This window comes from Aplysia californica, unplaced genomic scaffold (assembly GCF_000002075.1).
Source record: "Aplysia californica isolate F4 #8 unplaced genomic scaffold, AplCal3.0 scaffold00553, whole genome shotgun sequence".
Classification (NCBI taxonomy): Eukaryota; Metazoa; Mollusca; class Gastropoda; order Aplysiida; family Aplysiidae; genus Aplysia; species Aplysia californica.
This window is the reverse complement of record NW_004797823.1, coordinates 424,947-439,417: the sequence shown is the minus strand read 5'-3', so window position 1 is coordinate 439,417 and position 14,471 is coordinate 424,947. Positions and strand designations below refer to the sequence as shown.

The window sequence follows — 14,471 nt, the reverse complement described above, 5'->3', positions numbered from 1 at the left end:
GATACACGCTGGGGGTGGGGATATATATATACTGTTACTGCACAATAGTCTCAACCTAAGATTTAAAAACCCGGTCATCGGGAGCCAGAAAAAGCGGATTCTTAACGACCGGATTTTTATGCGGATTCCCAAAAGCACAACTCAGCTCGTATCTATTGGCTTCCCTTGTTCATTCTATTATAATGAAGTGGCCCGCAGGCGACACTGGTACATGTATTTGAGGGAAGATAGAAAAGAAAGGTTTGCTTAAAAAACAACCCAACCAAAACAACATGCGTATGTATCTCTCTCTCTCTGTGTGTGTGTGTGTGTGTGTGTGTGTGTGTGTGTGTGTGCGTGTGTGTTTGAGAGTTAAGATGGCCAGTACATTCTTGATTTAGCAGTAGCTAGGATTTCCATCGTCACCGATGGGTTTGTTCAAATTTCTAAAACAATAACTCAATAACAGATCTAATAATTGGTTGCTTAACTATTTTTCCACTTCTACTACTTCTTTCTCCTCAGCAATTAGTCGTTTTGCATAATGTTGAACATTTCTCGGGGGCGCTGGTGGTCTAGAGGTTACAGTGTTTCTCTCATGTCCAGGGTTCGAAACCTAACAGCGACGGAAAATGTTCTTCAAAAGTTCTCCTTCCACCTCCTTTCCTGCCCTCTAATCATGCCCTGCTGTCTGCTCTCGTCTCCACTTTCAGCCCCCCCCCCTCTCCTCGGGACTCCCGAATCTCTCTGCAGCCTGTCTACTGCTACTCCTTGGCCCCTTCTTACTGCTATCTTTCAGCCACGCCCCTGATCTTAGGGTACGTAACCTACGATCGAACACCTAGCCTTTTCAGATACGGGTTAAAAATCTCGGAGGGTCCCGTATTCAAGTTGCGCCTGTTCATGATCCTTTGGTGGTCCAAAATCGATAAAAGTAGGCTTGGCCAGCCATCCGAGCAAAATTCGACATTAATTCCTAGTTTAATGTGTCCCCCGCGCTCATATGACTTAATGTAGTTGCGAGCGCCGTAAAACACTTACCAAAAACAAAACAAACATTTCTCCATTACTATTGCGAGTGCAAAACACTGTTATGTCATGACAAAAATATATTTTTTTCCCCTTTTTAAACATTTTTTTGTAAGAATTTTACAGCAGCAGCAACACTATAAGGTCATATAAGTGCCGAAGATTAGAAGTGTTACAAGGGAGTAACAAACACAAAAAAAGATGGAGGGGATAAAGACGATAGATGTTTGATAGAAAAGAAGGAGCAAACCACACCAGAGCACCCACCAACCACCCACTTTTAAACATTTAATTGATAACAAGTTGGCAAGTGCTATAATAGCACTTAAGCACCTCACCGTCGCACACAGGAGCACTGAGTTCTATTCTCGTGTGGGGTAATTTTAAAAATATTATATCTCGATCCCTCTCAGTCTGGATCGGCCCCGGCTATCAGGAATGAAGTCAACCACCTAAATGATCTAAATTGCGTCGATCAGCAGGCATGAAACATTAGCATTAGTAAGGGGGGGGGGGGGAGAGAATGAAAATTAAAGAGAAAAAAAGTAGGCACGCTCATTCCTGTTCCATTTCGTTAGGGTAAGGGTGTAAAACATAAGTATTGAAGTAAATCAGACAGAACGAAAAACAGGTTTTTGCTACTGCTGTCATTTAATTGCATTGCCAGCTTAGAAACAATAGAGAGAGAGAGGGGGGGGGAGAGAGAGAGAGAGAGAGAGAAAGAGAGAGAGAGAGAGAGAGAAAGAGAGAGAAAGAGAGAGAGAGAGAGAGAGAGAGAGAGAGAGAGAGAGAGAGAGAGAGAGAGAGAGAGAGAGAGAGAGAGGGAGGGACGAAATGGAATGAAAGAAAATATCACGGCAAATAATTATATCAAAATTTTTAGCAGCTAAACATGCATGATTATACAATAAAACATAATTTGTATATTTCGTATAATATATATTTGTGTATATTACATATTCAAAACTATAGTCTAGATCACTTGAGGGACTTAAATCAACTCTAGTAACATTTGGAATGGACAGCAGATGGCGTACAGGGAAAGCATTCAGGAAAATAAAATAATATAGCAAAAGCATAGCAAAAAGATCTAGTAATCTAACTGAATGCCTGTGTATACATGTGTGTTCACATTCACATACTTGCATACATGTAATTTGTGTGTATTATATGAATGTGAGGGGGTCTGTGAGTGTGTGTGTGTGTGCGTGTGTGTGTATATGTGTGTCTGTATGTGTCCATGTGTGCATTTGTGTGTGCCTGCATGTAAGATTTGTTAGAGTATAAGTGTGTGCAAGCTTGTGTCTGTGCATGATACCACACAAATTGACTCTACGCTAAAAGTAAAAGCATTGAATAAGTATTATTATAAGGTAAAACTGAGAGAGAGGAGAGGCAGAATAATAAACATTTCATCAATTGAGATGTGATACAGGCAAACATAATGAAGAATTGAAAGACAGAGGAAGACATTGAACAGACACGAAACAAATAAATACACCGATAGGTCACTTTTGATTTATGGAGAGGGGAAGAAAGATCAAAAATAGATTCTGCAAAACTAGTTTCCCTTTTTTTTTTTGTTGTTCCCAACATATAAATATATATATATTATGTGAGGCACCGTGGTGAAATCAGACGCTTGTCAAAATAATGAAATCGGAGAAACTGACATTTTTCCATCAGTTTGGTAATTTTTGTTGAATTTTTGTTTTTTGGTTCAACACCTCTTATGACTATCTAAAAACACATTTCTGTTTGAAATTTACGGAAAAAAATGTAGATTAAATGAACAGAAAAAGTAAGTGTTCAGTTTCCAAGGACTCTCAAGCTATTGAAGTCACCAAACTTTGGCGACTGTTTTTCCACAAATTTTACCTCTAAAACCAGGCGACCCACACCTCCTTCAATCAAATATCTCAACTTCTATTCCAGATACATAGGTTTTGTTTTCATCACCAGCAAATCATCAGAAATGAACAAGCTGTAATTAAGATAGTACCAATTACTCCACATGCTCAAAAATTGACGAGCACCTGATTCCACTACAGTGTGACACACAAACACAAATACATATATGAATAAAAATAGAAATCGGACTACAAATCTCTGTTGTCACATTGTAAAAAGCAACAAATATTACTCAAGGTTTATTAAGGCACAAGAAGTCAATAGAAACCATCTGTTGCATTCTAGTACAGTCAGGAGTAGTTAACTGTGTAAGTTTAACAAGAGAAGAAAGCACTGATGGAATAGCTTACAAAATATCTCAATACATAATATAAGTGCCAAGAAAGACACAGATACTTCGATATGTAGAAAAATGAAAAAATGACATGGGTAGACAAAATGACTTGCCTCTTAAAAGTTATATGCAAGCTCCGGGACAAACAAGGTATGACTAAGAGAGCACAAGAAATAAAGTGTGTGCAAAGAAAAAGAGTGCATCTGTAGAGATCAGTTCACATGTGTGTATGTGCTGGCTTGAAAACATACCCATACATTCAGGTGCGCCAGCGTATATTATATACAGCCTCATAACAAGTGACACTGTCACTCTCTTGTGCCAGGCATAGCATTGGAAATAGAATCCAGACAAGACGAGTGGGATCAATAAATACATTCACAAGCAATTGGTGGAATAGGAGATAACAGAAACAATGGAATTAAATATGAATAAAAACAAAAAGCTTATCTTGATTCATTTTCTGAATACAAAATAAATGTAGAAAACATAAGCATAAATACTTACCAAACCCCCCCCCCCCACCTTCCAAAAACAAAGTTTTAAAAACGTTGCACAATAGAAGCTCCTAGACTTTTGATGCTACTGTACAGAGGAATTGATGAATGACTTGTCACAATGTTTGGTCAAGGACTTAAAGCAAAGTAACATACTGAAATGTTCAAGATGTTGATTAATCTTATCACAGGAAAAAGCTAGAAAATCTAGGTCAGCACATGCCAGCACTGCTGCCCAGAATGTCTTGATTGATGTAACAACTCCCTAATGTCTTGATTGACGTAACACAAATTTTCATATTGAATTCTCCACGAATAACAGTAATATTAATAGTTTGCATGTGTATACCCCCCCTCACCCAACCCTTCCATCTCTTTTTTGTGCATCAACTGAACTAACATTCAGCAAAAACTGTGAGTGAGAAATATCTCACAAAAATACAAGACAGCAATAAGATCGAGTTTTGTGGACAACTTAGAATACAATTGATCATGTAATCACATGAACATTCACAAGAGTCCAAAAGTACATTACTAAACCAAAGATTCTTGAGATGCAAAACAAAAGAATGATCAGATAAAAGCTGTTGTCACTGTGAAATATGCCCATACAAAATGGCCTACATAAAAAAAAATATGATAGGAACAAAACAACAGACCTCCGCTCCCGACTGTATGAGACAGCTCCACTTTTGAAATTAAAATTTCCAAGTCTCAAAAGTAAGATGATCTTGTCTTTTACATATGAACTTAAAGTTAAAATACAAATTAACACAAACAAGTTGTGATCTCTAAAGACAGCATGGAAAGCAAATTCACTTTATGATAGGCTCCAAGTAAGTCAGATTTGAAGGTACATGATGAAGTTACGAGAACTTATACTCAAAACAATTATGCTGTATGCTGCTACTCTTTACTCCCCTTCCCTTATCCTTATCTTTCGCTCCGAGAACAGAAACAATACGTCCACTTGTCAGTGTTCATACCATTGAAAATGCAAAGTTAAAAAGTGGTAGAAGCTCATTTTTCATCAGAAGACTGCAGAACTGAACAATAGTTGTGAAATTTCAAAGAAAGCATACACGAACATCAACAATGAAAATGGTGAAATGGTGAAATGGTATAGGTTTAACACCCTTATCAACACTATTAGATCGTTTAAGAAGCGGCAACCTCCGTGTTTAACATTCATCTCCGACAGGACCGAGCCAAATGGGAAATTCATGTTAAGTGCCTTTCCCAATGTCGGACTGAGCTGACACTCAAACCCCTGAACCCACAATCTCACAATTACGGATCAGGTAGCCTATCCACAAGGCCACCGATGCCACTACAGCAACGGTTATCTTATAACAGTAAAAGTAAATCAATAGACAAAATATTAAACAGAGGAGTATAAAGTTAGACCTATCTCTGGCACCCTTCACACACCATTGACACTGAAACCTTTCACGAACCAGGAATTTAACTACAATAACTCCAACAGTCATGAACTGACTGCAAGGCTGTTCAGGTCTGGCATGACCACATTTAAGGGCGTTAAGAGTCAGAATGTTGTGAACAATCAAAGGATTCTGAAAGGCATAAAATACTGTTAAGTTGTACATTTCATAAAGAGAATAAATACAATATGGTACCCTGTTCTTTATTTTTACTTGGAAGGAACCTGGTATCTGTAACAGGATGATGGGAAATCTAAGCTACCACTAAATATCATAGTAGCTGTACCTGTTTGCAACACATAAGTCAAAACAAACATCAAGTCAGACATTTACATGGCGCTCATATGACTTTATGCAGTCGGGAGTGAGAGCGCCATAAAACCTCAACTAAAACAAACAAGACATTTACAATTGACTTTTGCATGACAACCAACTATACCACAAGAAAAAACAATGGAAAACGTCTTATTCAATTTTGGCAGCAACCTTAATCCCTCTAAAATTGTAAAAAAAAAATTAATTAATTTTTAAAAAAAGCTTGTCTTACCTAGATCTATATATATCTCTCAAAGAAATCTTGTTTTTTTTTGGTTTTTGTTGGACAACGCTTTAAGGGCTTATAAGATTAGTCAGAACAGAAAAATCCATTTCTACCCATGGCTCATAAGGACAGGACACCATAAGCTCCCGTAAACTTCTCACATTTAATACATACCTCAACATATGTAGAAAGTGTCTTAAGTTTAATGAAGAGAGTATTCTTAAATTTGAGGTATGGATTTTTTTAAAAGTATGAATACACTGTACACATTTCTTAAAAATTGTAATATCAATCACACAAAGTGAAATGGGCTGATCAGAAAGTCAAGACCTGGTGTGGGACACATATTTATAAGCTTTAACACATAACTTCCTTTGCATTCTGCAAGACAATTCATTACCGCAAACAATAATAAAGATAGTAACAAAAATATAGAATACTATTTAGTTCAAACAAAACCAACAACAAACACAATCAACAGCCATCTCAATTGTAAGCTCAAACTATATTTTGCTAGATTCTAAGTCAGTGTTTTCGGCTTCAAGCCTGAAAAAAAAAGAGGCAGGCAATCAGTTATACAAAAAAATACAAAAACATCTTCAGATCAATAATGATGGTTTGTAAGTCTTCGTAATAAAACAAACAGATATGCAAATTATCTTCTGCACAAATATGAGGACTGTTGATGATCCAGAGTATGAATAGTATGAAGCACAAAACATGTTGATATTACGTATCTCTCTGAATTCGGGAAACCTATTACTTAACCCTCCTAGTGTCGATGAATGATAAAATTGGCTGTAAGTTTCATTGTGGTGTCACGGCCAATCTAATAAACCATAATTTGAGTTGCTATTCTAGTTTGTTCATCCAATTTTTTAATGCCGAAAAAATTTCTTATTTCACCCCAAATGAGCTGTATTTCCTATTGACGTTCTCTTTTCTACAAATGTATCAGTTTATGACCTTTACTTGCTTGATTTTCCTGTTCTCAAGATCATTTTCCGTCATAACACGGTAAAATTGTATAACTTTCCCTGACACCACAGGCTATTTGTTAGTGACACTTGGAGGGTTAAAGAAAACAAAACAATACATAGATCATATTTCATGTATTTTGGCTGCTTCAACATCTATTAAAAGGGACATGCAAAAAAAAAAAAAAAAGAAAAGAAAAGAAAACCACCCAAAAAATCTACAAAAACACTCAAAATTCACTAAAACTAAAAGAGTATCAATCAACAAAATATATTAAAAGTACATTTACAGTAAAATAAAAGCAAGGGCAGGCATCCATCTCTACAAGCACAGGCTAGAAAGGTTGTCAGCAAGGGTAAGATGGGCTGAACCGAGTACTGCATACATTCTTAAATTATAAGAATAATCCAATACAGTGCATCCAGGAAAGTTGAACAAGTTAGCTATGACCATTTGGAATTCATTTGACTTAAACAGGTTCAGCTCGTGGGCTACAAATTGCCAAATTTCAGGGGAAATTTTGAAGCCATGAACAATACTACTACAATGTGATGTTTCACTCCAAGAACAATTGTCCAACAAACTGGTAGGCTTTATGGTTATCACATGAACAATCAATCACACAATCTGACAAGCTCGCTGCAAGAAACATTTCACAAATGAATATATATATAATATCAGATAAACTGATAACTTTTGATGCCAATGTAAACAGATTAAAAATTATCTAATAACCTTGTACATGCAATGTGATCAATTTTGCTAGAATAACATTGCCAACTTTTTCTCTCACTCAACTTGTTTTCGGCAATAAAACAGCAATATAGGTGGAAAAATAAACAAAGACAGTGCAAATAGCACACAAGAAGCTCTCGGAAGAAACAGCGACAGCCATGAATTTAAAAAAACAACTTCATGTCATATACAACATTAAAGGGCATTGATATAACGAGCATGTTTATAAATCAAGGGATTATAATTTAGCAACAAAAAAAAAAAAGAAGAAAAATAGAAAAAGGGTTTATATTCCGAATACTGAAGACCACACAATGATAACACTCAGTGTGACAAACAAAACATTTCTCCACTACAGTTAGCAATATATATAAAGGATGGCATAATACTTCACAATCACACTACCCACAATCATTCAATCTTTGCATTTATCCATGGTCACCATAACTCATTTCTGGACACAAATAACCAGCACTTTTTGTAAATTTTTTTTCCACATGGCCTTAACACTTTGCCATCACAAGGCTCAAGGCTCATATAGTAAAAACCCTTGCCATCAAATTCAAAGGTATTTTGGGGAAAATCCAAAGAAACTGGGTGGTAAACATCGCCGATCGACGAGATGTGGCGGCAAAGTGTTAAGGAAACGAAATGGAGTTCAAAGTTACAAAATTGAGCTAATTTTACACACACAACCTCTTTCAAACTGCCCTGAAAATAAAATGAAACATTTGTCTTTATTATCTTTAAGTACAGATAAGTAGTTTTAGTCAGTGAGTGTTATAGTGAAAAAAACTTTTAAAAAATGTATTCATATTAATATCTAATAGAACAAAGTGCTAAAGTTAAAGTTAAACTACACTGTTTTTGGTTTTTCTAGTTTTAAATGACCAGGAACAAAAAAAAATTATTAAAAAAAAAATAAAAAAATCCCAGTTTACCTTTATCTGGGGATTTCACAGTTTTCATTTTTAAAAAAACAACAACATCAATACTTATCACAAATCAAGAACCAGAGAATGTTAACAACATACCTTTTTTCTCTCTCCCCCTCCCAGAAAGCCTAGCAGTGTAGAGATATGGACAAATTCTCTACTTTGAGTAATCAATAGGATCAAACTTTATCTGACTTCATTTATCATCACAGCCTTAATGAACTGTGTTTAGTTCTACAATTCACTGGTGTTCAATAACCTCACCATATGAATACTAGGAGGATCTGATTGCATATTTGGCTACTTTAATTTTACAGGCATAGCTAAAACAAGACTAGACAAGGCAAGACTGGTTTGAGCATGAACAAGATTCTCACAAGTCGCATTGTCATTCCAGAAAAAAACCCCACTTAATTATCTGCAGTACAAAAAAGGGCGCCGCTCTTGAATTAACAGATTACAGAAGAAAATGTATCTGATTTAAAGGATTTCAAATAAGAGATTGTGTTCCTGTGATGACAGAGTAAAAAACCCTGAGTCATAGTGCACTGCACATGTTCAGTCTACCGTGTCATATGTGGAATCGTATGATCCTTGCTGCACTCTGGACACAGACCCAGCGCCTCCATTATTCTCCCCATTGTTGAGGAGAGCAATAGCTGAGGCCACGCCATACACGTTATCCACTGCAGGAGCAGGCATCTGCGCCTGATGTAAATGTGCATACACGCCATCTGAATCACCAGCATCAAAGTGTTTGGGAGGAACCAATGGCGGTGCAGCAAACTTGCAGTCCAAGTCCTCATAATCCTCCTCACTGTGAGGAGCGTTCTTTCCATTAGCCACCTTCTTAGGGTTCTTCTTCTCTGGTTGGGCATACACTGCGTCCACTGGATCGTCTTCATAGTCTGCACCTTGACTGACGGGATATGGCTTCAGAAAGGGGTGACTTCCCCAAGGTTCACTGTACACTTGGCCATCCTGCTGGTTGGGAATGCCAAGGTTGTGCTCATCAGTGTTCACTTGAGCTACACTATCAGCAGTGGCATACGCAGAATCGACATCGCTGTAAAGGTTGACAGAGGAAGTATCAACTGGCACAGTTTTCGCAGGCTTTTTCTCTTGCAGTTTGCTTTTCTCTTGCAGTTTGCTTTTCTCTGGCGGTTTGCTTTTCTCTGCTTTCTTTCTTTGCCTCTCATCCTCTTTCTGTTTTTTTCTCATCTTTTCTTCCTCTTTCTGAGCTTTCCTGGCTTCTTTTTTCATATTTTTCTGCTCTTTTTTCAGCTGAGATTTTGTTTTGTCTGTCTTACTGCTACTTTGTGTTGAATCCGAGGAAAGAGAGCTGTCAACAGAGCCTCTTTTCTGCTCCCCACCCTGCTGAAAGATGGCTTTGCTCAGTTCATTCTTGAACTTGTTGGATGGCTGGTTGGCATCACTTGGGTGTGAGTGGGATTGGCCAACATTCACTTTCGGGGGTGGGGCTGGAGGGGACACGGTATCAGACTTCTGTTTCCCAACCAATAATTTTGTTCTGGACGGTGATGTAGGAGTGATGCTGTCCTGAGAGGGTGGGGTCAAAGATGTGTCATCATCAGCATCACACATTCGGTGGGTCAGCACGGAAATTGCCTGAACAATCTGTTCACCTTGTGTGGTGTGAAAATTGAAATAACCTGCTCCAGTCTGACATCTGGACCCAGCATTAAAGAAAAATGAATGTTTTGAGTGTCCAAAGTCCCGCAGAAATTTGTAAGGCCATTCGGATACATCTGTTTCATCTTCAAATTGACACAACTTGAGTACCACAGGAGCCAGCACAAACTTGTACGCTCCATGGAGCCCGAGACGCAAGCAGCCTTCGCTGCTTTCAGCAAACACATCAAATTTTTTGACTGAAATACAAAACAACATAGCTGAGTGACAAACTGCAAACTGGAAAGAGACTTCAAAAAATGTTCTTTATTCCTCCACTTCAGCCCAGGGGCAGGAAACTGTACAACTAATACCTCAAGAAGCAACCCTGCCCCATACACAGGCTATCTCCTGACTGCAGGTAATGGGATACAGGATACGCTATGAAAATACACCTGTTCACTTATTAGTAAGTAATATATAAAAGAAACTGCCCTATTTTAGTTGAACCAATCAATGTCTTTTGAAACCTGAAAGGATTGAAATAGCTGAATTATCTGTAAAATGAGAAATTTTGCATGACAAGCTAGGATTGTTAGGAATCAACAAGCTGATGTTATTGTAGGTGAAACCTCAGTTATGAGAATGAGAAAAACTGACAGAAATTCAAAACATTAAATCAGGAACGAAATTACAGCAAAAACTGCATGAAGTGACTGTGGACAAATACAGGAAGATGGAAGAACTAATGAAATACTCTAAAGATAACACATAGCATCTGAGCTGGACTTCTTTGTCTGACTACTGGTCTTAAGAGTTGAGCAGGGGGCTCCCAAAGTCTAGAGGTACGGTACTCCCCTCTTATTCAATAGGTCCCGGGTTCGAAACCAGACAGCGGCGAAAATTTTCTTCTCTTAAAAATGTCTTACTTTCACTTCCTTTCCTGCTCTCTAACCAAACCATGTTCTGTCGTCTACTTTCGTCTCTACTTTCTGCCCCCCCCCCCTCAATATTTGCCCCTCCTCTGGGCTCCAGACTCTTTCTGCAGCCTTTCTACTGGTACTTCTTGGCTCCTTTTTACTGCTGTCTTTCAACCACACCCCTGATCTTATGGTAAGTAAGATCTAACACCTAGCCTTCTCAGATAAACGCAAAAAAATCTTGGAGGTCCTGTGTACAAGCAGTGCACATTAAAGATCCCTTTGCGGTCCTAATATCAGTAAAAGTTGGCTTCCGCAACAACTCAGGCAAAATTCAAAAGTAATTCCTACCAAACTGGAAATGTTTAATGTGTCTCATGCCCTCACATGACAAAATACGGTAGCGAGCATTGTTAAACTTACCAAAAATAAACATTTTTTAAAGCTGAGCATGCATGATAGAAGTGTCCACAGAGCAAAGGGCAACACCATGGTTCAGCACTATTTTCCTACCTATTGCTAAAGCACACCGAAGGGTGCCCTTAGGAAATTACCTGAACTCGGGGCTGCCTCATTCATTTTGGAGTATTTTGTACAGTTGAGTATTGCCTCAGCCATTCCCATTTAACCTATTACGGGGTTTGGAATATCATATAAAAGAGACCGCATTAAAATGATTGCCATTGAAATAACTGTTCACAGCTTACAATGACCATGCACTGTGAAGAAATTGGTAGTAACTCATCTGTCAAAGTCTGACGATGACCAATACATCAGCGCCACGAAAAAGAATATTTCTCCAGCAAAATATAAGAATTTGAAGAATTAAAGGTTAGGATGACTTGTGGCTTCTGCAGTGGCTAATGAGACCAATTCTGGCAGAGAAAAATTTGCCCCATTTTGAACATGTCAAATCAGTTTAAAAAAAAACAATTTTACTATGATGGTGGGAGCAATTTCTGCTGCAAGAATTCCAGTTGGTAAGTCTTTCCAGATCTCTGTAGTCTTGGATCAGACTTTCTTTTTTCTGTATCTTTTCTGTTGACTTTCTCCTTTTCTTTATTGTGGCTTATCTATGCTCCATATTTTCAGCATGTTCTTCTTTTGTGTCTGTGACAGAGCCTCCAAAGAGAAGGACACCTTTTTAGTCGCACTTGAGCAAGGAGTTTGTGAGGGTTTCCAGTTCCCAGTAGAAAATGGATGAAGTAGTCGCCGCTTCTTAATAAACGATGTGGCCTGCTGTTTTCTCCAGTCTAGCCAGAGCTCTTCTCAATACGAATGTCTGAACATGCACCATGTCTGTTCATATGGCGCTTCGAGGTTGTGCTCAGATGGTGGTGAATGTAGATTCTGCTGACAGACATTGGTTGTCCATCTCGATTTACTGCCAGTCTTGCAGCAGCACCATGTGAAATAACATTTCCGCTCCATGTCACGATGGAACACCTGTCTACTGATCATTAGACGCGGAGCCCCCTGTTTCATCCTGATGACTTCCATAAATTTTTAGTTAGCAAAGTACGCGAGCAGACAGTTATTTTAAACATGTTCAGTGAGTCTCAGTTCAAAATTGTTTTTTTCAGTCCAATGAGTAACTGACTCAGATCCATATTTCCAGTTTTTCCACTGCATAGCTGAGCTTTAACTTGGTCTTCCATTTGTTGGACTTGGAAGTATGGGAATAAAACTTTCTGAGTAGAAGTACAGGAATTACTTTTTTCTCTGAGTCAGGTAAAGTGGCACTGAAAACTGGATAGTGCTTGCTATAGGAAAACTGTCGGCAACAGTTCTAAATCATGGTCAGTCAAGTGTGACTAGTGCTGAATCGTGGTGCTCCCGCACAAGGAGACTGATTTTTAACTATGCACACACTAACAAGTAACAGCTCATTGACAGAACCTCAGAAGTGGAACTATTTGCAAATCCTCTTTCTATTTCAAGCATGTCTTACAGTACAAGAATTTTTTTAAAAAGCATGTTAGTGTTCTATAAGTATGTTCAGTGGAGTCCTCTTAAACCAAACATGGCTAATTAATTCCAAAAACAGTAGTACATTTGAAAAAACAAAAATCTCGGGGGGGGGGTCCTATTTGACCAACCTCCCTAACCAGAAAATCTGACAAAACTAAAGAAATTTGTGTGGTCCTGCAGATATTGGTTTAAGCGGACTCCACTGTGTGTGTGTGTGTGCAATACATACATACATATATAAATATATTTATATCTTCCCTCTGAACTTCATTTATGCAATGTGCTTTCCACTTTATTTTAAAAAAATATAAACTTTACACAAATGCCTCTGGCATAAACTACTGGATTGATAACAACAATAAATATTAACTTGGACTTTTAGAGCATCAAAAGGAGTGGCACACCTCTATCACACAATAGGCATGACCTCTATCATAATTAAAACCAGAGAGATACGATATACTTACTAAATGAGGCTGGACTTGATGAGTAGAGGACATTCTGCTCCACCACATATTCTTCATCTAAGTGACTGACTTTGTCTGATTTCATGCCTAGTGACGGATACACAATATGTCTTGTGTCAAACAAGTTCCCACTCAGGCAACACAGAGCTACTGCCCAGTACTTTCGTTCTTTTTGAGAGGCAGTGAAGAATGTGCAAGTCTTGCCCTTAACATCTAAAGCAAAGGCAGGATCGACAACATCAACAGGAATCCATTTAGCGTCTTCTATGAAGAGAGATTTTTTGCAGTTCCCAGGGGGCCGTGAAGCCTCTTTGTTTTCATACAGGTCAATCCGTGGCGCCCAATTGCCTCTGCCAGAGTACAGTACGCAATAGAAATTGGGGTACGACTTGGCCTGTAAAGGAGGAGGGAGGGGATTGCAATCAGTCTAAACAGCAAATGAGTTACATGCTAGTTGTTGATTAGTAAGGGTTTTACGGTGCTCGCAGCTGCATAAGGTCATATGGCGAGAAACAAGTTGGTTTTACTCGCAATAGTTCACCGCACTGCCTGATTTTGGTCAACATTTCTAATTAAAATGTTAAAATGCAAAAAATTTGATGTGAATAAATTTATAATTTAAAGTAATTTTCTAAATAACATTAAAAATTTTAACAGTTCCATTTACAATTTCCCATAAAGGCCAATGGCCTTTATAAAATCCAGAATTCTGTTGGGATCAACGACGGAAAACAGACCTTGCAATTTTTTGCATCTAAAATATTTCCTTCGGGTCTCTCCTAAGTCTAGACATTCTGTTAGAATGTGTCTAATGATTACATGCTAGAAAACAAGCAAACAATACAAAGCTTAAGAAACAGACTCACAAAGTTGGACATCACATTGTTAACACTCTTAATTTTAAATACAAGAAATCAACAAAATTTACGTAAAACAGTTTGGAACTCCACTATACATTCAGGACACAGCAGACATCGGCAATACAAAGAGTTTTAGGCGTAAGTCATATCAAAAAGAAAGTAAAAATAAATAAGCAAGGATACCCCTTGCCAATCTTAAAATTTTTTAATCAATTAAACAAGAATATACAATTTCATCCA

At 37.9% G+C, this 14,471-nt stretch overlaps 1 protein-coding gene across 1 annotated transcript in view; it reads right to left on the bottom strand.

Moving 5' to 3' along the window:
* Positions 1-4,125: 4,125 nt before the first annotated feature.
* The window catches only part of LOC106012895, a 23,859-nt gene continuing 13,513 nt past the window's right edge, over positions 4,126-14,471 (bottom strand). Inside the window, exons 2-3 of the mRNA XM_035971987.1 lie at positions 13,372-13,765; positions 4,126-10,273 (exon numbers count right to left, since the gene is read on the bottom strand). Coding sequence (XP_035827880.1) covers positions 8,940-10,273; positions 13,372-13,765 — 1,728 coding nt within the window. The 3' untranslated portion in view covers positions 4,126-8,939. The remainder of the gene's footprint in view (positions 10,274-13,371; positions 13,766-14,471) is intronic.